This window comes from Nomascus leucogenys, chromosome 20 (genome assembly GCF_006542625.1).
Source record: "Nomascus leucogenys isolate Asia chromosome 20, Asia_NLE_v1, whole genome shotgun sequence".
In the NCBI taxonomy this organism is placed as follows: Eukaryota; Metazoa; Chordata; class Mammalia; order Primates; family Hylobatidae; genus Nomascus; species Nomascus leucogenys.
This window is the reverse complement of record NC_044400.1, coordinates 74,834,835-74,840,877: the sequence shown is the minus strand read 5'-3', so window position 1 is coordinate 74,840,877 and position 6,043 is coordinate 74,834,835. Positions and strand designations below refer to the sequence as shown.

Sequence of the window (6,043 nt, the reverse complement as noted above, 5' to 3'; positions counted from 1 at the left end):
AATATCTTGCATAGGTCAAAAAGGCATAACTGAGATGTTTGTTAGCAACTTTTCAAGTTTGGTGTGTTGAGCATTTTGAGTTTGCTTTTAACTAAAGTTTTCAACGGCATCATGCACAGTATCAACTTTTCTAGCCAACTGATCTCTCGCTTCCTTGATATTTAGCATGTCACAGCTTTCATGACTAGGGATTGTTTTTGTCTGCTTTTTGTCTCATTCACGAAAGCCTGAGTGTCAAATACTCAAACTGCTTCCACCCTCGTTCCTTCAGATGTAGCTAATGACAAAGTAGGAGCAATGACTTTGAAAGATCCTCCAAGAGCCTTTGGTGGATTCCTGTAGTCTTGGTCCCTTTGTGGAGTTGCTTTGGGATCCAGGGACTGACATCTTGAATGTTAGTCTGAGTGGTGCTGCGGGTGTTGTCTTTGTTGTGGTCTATCAAGTTCTGGGAAGGAGAATTAAAGGACTCTGACTTAACACTTACACTTGAAGTCTACAACTAGAGTGAAGCAGTTCTTACGGCAGTATTCTGAGAAATTCAGTACAGGAGCAAATGGCTGTTTCTTCTCTCAACTCCTTTACGGTGGTTCCCAGCTGAGAGCTGCTTTGAAGTCATGTCTAGAAGAGTAGACATCTGGGAGTATGACTTATTTTACTTATTAACTAGAATTAATGGTAACTTGTGAAATGTTTCCATCTTCAAACCGAGGCTCTATCTCAATCTGTGAAGCAGCAGGCACTGCCGGGGTGGGGTGGGTGGCGGGGGGGGGGGTGTCTTAGGTTGACATCTGCCACCCACTGGTGTGTGCGTGGCCTGTAAGATATGAAGCCAAGACTTCAGAGGTCAGCACCATGGAATCGACTGAGACTTTGTCGTTAAGTGCTGTAGATGTGCCCTTCTTCCTGATGTTCTATACCTATTGGAAGCTTTTCATCAAGACCTCACTTTAACACATTAGAGGCACAATGTAGTACCTTCAAGGTATGGGGGTGAAATTGGAGGCAGGAAGCAAAAAGAATACACTGTTGCCTCTTGGCTTTCCTGGAACTCAGGTGTGTCCAACATGAAACTGGAGGTGAGTGAAACCAACCACCTGTGTCTGCAGGGATACTTCTCCCGTGGATCCCATACTATCCAACTCCATAGGCCTCCTGTGGCGATTGCACTGCCTCTGGTGTCCTGGCCCTGGTTGTGATTCCCCCACAAGGCCAGCAAAGTCTGAGGTGAAAGTTGCCACCACGATTGTATGAATCCTCTTGAGAGCAGCAGGCTCTTCCAGGGCAGACAGTTCCTCTGAGGAAGATGAGTCTGCTCTGAATTTCACAGGGATGTTTCCCTTGTCCACTTCAGACAACCTTTGTGATGTCTGGATTCCAGCCTCAGCTCTACTGGGAGCATCCTTTTGATTTGGGTAGGCAAAGATGCAGATATTTATGCCTCTTTTGGCCTTTGCTCAGCTCTGTTGGCACTGGGGCTACAGAATGTCCTGGTGAAGCAGGTTAACCGGTGGCAGTTTTTGATGGTCATGGGTGAGCTTGGGATACTGAGGCTTTGGTCAGTTACTGTGCTCTGCCCTCTTTGGGTGGAGTGTTGTCACCTGTAACAGACCTTCCGTTTGGTCCCCTTTGCTGGCATTCCTGGTAACATGGTTGTGCCTGGTGAATTAGAAGCCTGCTGTCCCTCTTCAGTTCCTATTGATGCTTATTGAAACCTGGGATTATCTTCCTCGATCTCTCTGAAGGTTCTACTCCTTGCCTCCTGACTTCTCCATGCTCAAGTGGAGGTTGATCCAAGAGTCTTTTCTACCTCCCAATGCTGGGTTGGTGTTTTTCTATAAGCATCCTCACACCCCCAGGTATTGTCCACCACCTAGATGTTAAGGCATGAGGTAGAAACTCTAAGGCCAAACTCAGATGTATCCCTGACATCTCTGCTGGTGCAGGAAGGCCTGCCATGGGGAGGATGGCAGTGTTAGGCAACTGGCTGGAGTCCAGTCAGCAGAGACCTGCTACTGGCTGTGGGTTGATAAAGTGTCCTTCAGTGTCCCAGACTGCCAAAGACCAGCTTGGTCATGGAGACCCTAATCCAGTGGCACTAGAGGAATTAGAGACAAAGACACAGGAATAAAGTGAGAATCAAGGGTCTGACAGCCTTCAGAGCTGAGAGTCACAAGCAGTCTGACCCATACATTTATTGACAAAGCCAGTGATAAAGCATAGTTTCTATATATTATAGACTAGCTAAAAGCATTCCTTATGGGAAATAAAGCATTCTTAGGAGCAGAGAAACAGGCCCTGGCTGATTATCTGCAGCAAAAGCATGTTAAGGCACAGGCAGCTCCTGCTATTGTTTGTAGTTTGAGTAGTTTTCCCGCTCTGGGTGGGCCAGGTTTTCCTAGCCCTGCTCCAGTAAACCAACTTCTAGCCGTGTGTGTGATAGCCATCATGAGCATGTCACATTGCTGCAGAAATACTGTTTATGGCCCGTTTAACACCCATTTATGACAGGGTTAGAGCTTGCTACCAGCATGGCCCCCTTTTCCTTTTTGTAAAGCAATAAAGGCATAGGTAGCTTTGTCATGGTGGGCTACTTCTCACAGGATTCAGGATCCGCATCTGCAGACTACACAGATTAAAAGCACAATCATTGAAATCAGCCTCCAAGTGTCTTGATCCATTTTATTATTTTTTTATTTTAATTTTTTTAGTTTAAAGATATATATTTTTGCTTTCAAAAGCAAGGATTCTAATATATTAAGAAAACAGAAAGACAGTATTATTTAACCCTGTTCTCACATAAGCACCAATTTTATTCCAAATAATCACATAATTTTAAGAAATAATGTTCCTAATATATTTTTACAAAAAGTAACTTCCGTGTCATACATTCTAGAAATGCCATCTTGTACATTAGTACTACCTTACCTGAACTGAAACATTCCAGAAGTTCCAATACCTTCTACAGATTTCATTTTTACAGTTCAAAAAAATTATTTATTTTTCATGATAAATGATGCTACTGATAACTTTACTTGGTAGAATTGTAATTACTTTGGTAATTTCTACATGTTTATAAATAAGCACCACATATACTATATTAAAAAATTAGCCAGTCTAATGGCTTGCACTGGAGACCAGGGAGTTACATTTTGTTAAACTCAAATTGAACAGAGTTGAATTTAGATTAATACAGAGAAATGCATGCTCTGGGTTAGTTGTCCTTTGTATTTCTTGAAGCATCAGATGAATCGTAAAAAGTTCAAAGAGCTGCTTATTACTCTTGATTTTGGAAAGTTTCTGTAAAATAATACTGAGTTTTTCTAGTATTTGGAGATCAAGCTTAGGGGCTCGAAGCAGCACAGAGCAAGTATGAAAAAATGAAGAGTTGCTACAGGCTTCCAGGAAAGTCTGCAAGGATTTAGATTCCACCGTCATCTGGAGCAAACTATCAATAACATTAGACAGGAGTCCTTTACTGGATATTCTTAGATGACTTAATATTACTGGAACAGCTTGATATTCCAAAAACAAGGTTTTTCCTTCTTCTGTCTTCAAGTCCAAACAAAGAGAATCAAATGCCTGAGCCAGGTAATCAGCTTGAGTGACTGTTTTGAGAACAATTAAGGTTGATAAAAATCTCGATGGCAAATTGGAGCTCTTAAAGAAAGCAGCTGTCTTTGGTTTATTCTCCACAGAATGCTGTGGAGAACTATCCTGAATTCCTTTAGTTACCACTCCTTTAAAAATGTCTTCACCCAATCTCCTCAATGTTGATGTCATAGTCAAGTGCCGTGCTCCAGCATCTAGCTGCCTTAGGGACCAATATATAAATTTTACAAAAGGCTCGTGAGGTTTCATATTCACAAATGACATCCACTGTAGCTGCTCTGTCATCAGAGGTAAAAGCTTTACACACTTCTCCTGAATATCATTTCTCTGGGAAGCAAATTTGAGTTGTGGTTTTTTACCATCCATTCCAGATTCATGTTTCACTTTGCTAAGATGATCTGAAATCCAGTCCATGAAGACAGTTAAAAGTTCATAAACTGGCCCATTAAGTGGTACCTTGTAAGTTTTTGAAACTGGTGCTTTTTCTTGTTTTAAACTTTTCATTTCATGAACAGCATGGGAACTTCCTTTCAATCTCTGTATGGTGGATAAACTCGTACTTCCTCTGTAAATTATCTAAACGAGCTTGAACTCTTTTAGCCTGAATGTCTATCTTCCTGTTTTCGTCACTTGCTTCATTTAACTGTTTTTTTTTTAAGGTATCATTCAATTCTTTCAATGCATCAAAAGAGGACCTCAGTCTCTTGGCTTCTTTATTCTTTTCCTTAAGAACTTCGGTTAAGTGTTCAACTTCTGCATCATGTTGCTCTTTTATAATTTGAAATCTTGTAAGAACCTCTTCTTCGACACCTTTAATTTTACTCAAGGCATTTTCACGTCTGAAAAGCAGTTGTTCTCTTTCAAGTAAAAAATGTTCTCGCTTTTGAAGTTCTTCAGCAAATTTCTGTTGCGCTGCAGTTTCACACTGCAGTTTCAGATGTATCTGAAATAATTCGTCATATATCTGACTGATCTGATGTGGAAGTAAACTCCGCTTGTCTGATGCTTTAGATTTTGGATAGCTGACAGATTTCAAAGGAGAGTCACCTGCATCACTACAACACTCAGTCCGAGGTCTTGATGAAGTTATATTAGTTGAGGGCAACTTTTTCTATTTCCTTAAAAGACTGCTTGGTTATTTTGGAGGTACTAACTCTATAATCATTTCCAATTAACTCTTCTTCTGTTTCCTGTTTCTTCAAATCATGGAAAGAATCCAGTTCATCATCTCGTCAGGGCAGCTGCTCCCGAGTCCGTAGCGGCTTTTGAGACGCTCCACTACTAAATCCTGCCCCGGTGGCTTGACGACCTTCGGCTCCATAGCACACCGCAACCGCAGCGGTCTCCCCGGGAACCGCGTTCAACAAACCCGCGGAGCGACGCGGCCGCAGTGCATCACGACGTGCCAGGCCCCGCCCCCTGAGGCACGCACGGCCGTCTTGATCCATTTTAATGGGTTAATAACTACTAACCATCTGCAGCTCCTTCAAGCAGTGGCATTAGCGTTAGATGTTCCTGAGAGGCTTTTGAAACACTTGTTCCTTCAGTTTTGCAGTATCTAAAGATAAATTTCCAGTATGACCTTTTAAATGTTTAACTTTTTCCCACTCATGCTGTTTCGTTTCATTACACAGATGAGGAGTAATGTAAAAATCAGAAGTATTCCAGTCACATTGTTGTAACTCTTCTGTATTCTAACTACTCAGTCTCCTAGCCACATTAGTTTGTTGGAGATCATTGATGTGATTAGCCTAGTTCCTGGTCTATTTGGGAATTCCACAGCAAAGTATAATTTTTCTGCCAATTATTTACATAGTCTGCTGTTTGTACTGTGGAATGCAAAGCAACTCCAGCTACTGCGGCAGCAGCTGTGACAATCCCATAATGATTTTAAAGTGGCAGTGAAATGCCGAGAGCACCTCAATCTTTTGAAGAATTTCAGTAACAATATGCACAGGAGAGGCTTCCCAAGGATGGGAAAGCTTTACAGGTATCCATACTCCTCCTCGGGCTCTTACCACTAAAATAGAATGATCAGTATTATACAAGGAAGAATTCACACAAGAAAACTACATTCCTGACAAGTTACATGATTAGGGAGATCAAGTTTTAAATCACCCACTCTACCAACAGGAAAGGCAGACGGACACAACTCTGTATCCAGACTGAATCGTTAGGCCAATTCTAATATGTAATTAGGATTATATTGGGTTGGCTTAATATATTTCCCTTCCCAAATCTTTCAGTGCCATTAATATTTTCCATAACTCCTTATGTTTAGCTCCTACAGCAAGCCATATCATTTGGGGTTGAGGTACCACTATACCGTATGCCCAAATAATAGGAACTCTTGCTGTACTTAGTGTCCACCATCAGATTATTTTGTTTAGATGCAGAGTGACCATTACCTGCAGACTGAGAGGTGGGCCTCATA

General features: G+C 41.7%; 1 protein-coding gene across 1 annotated transcript; it reads right to left on the bottom strand.

Annotated features, from left to right (window-relative positions):
- Positions 1-2,776: 2,776 nt before the first annotated feature.
- CCDC138 (coiled-coil domain containing 138) lies at positions 2,777-4,985 on the bottom strand. Its single transcript, XM_012499625.2, is given in 4 exon segments — positions 2,777-4,155; positions 4,157-4,706; positions 4,708-4,840; positions 4,843-4,985. Coding segments are annotated over 4 exon segments (1,812 nt in total). The 5' UTR covers positions 4,931-4,985; the 3' UTR covers positions 2,777-3,114.
- Positions 4,986-6,043: the final 1,058 nt, after the last annotated feature.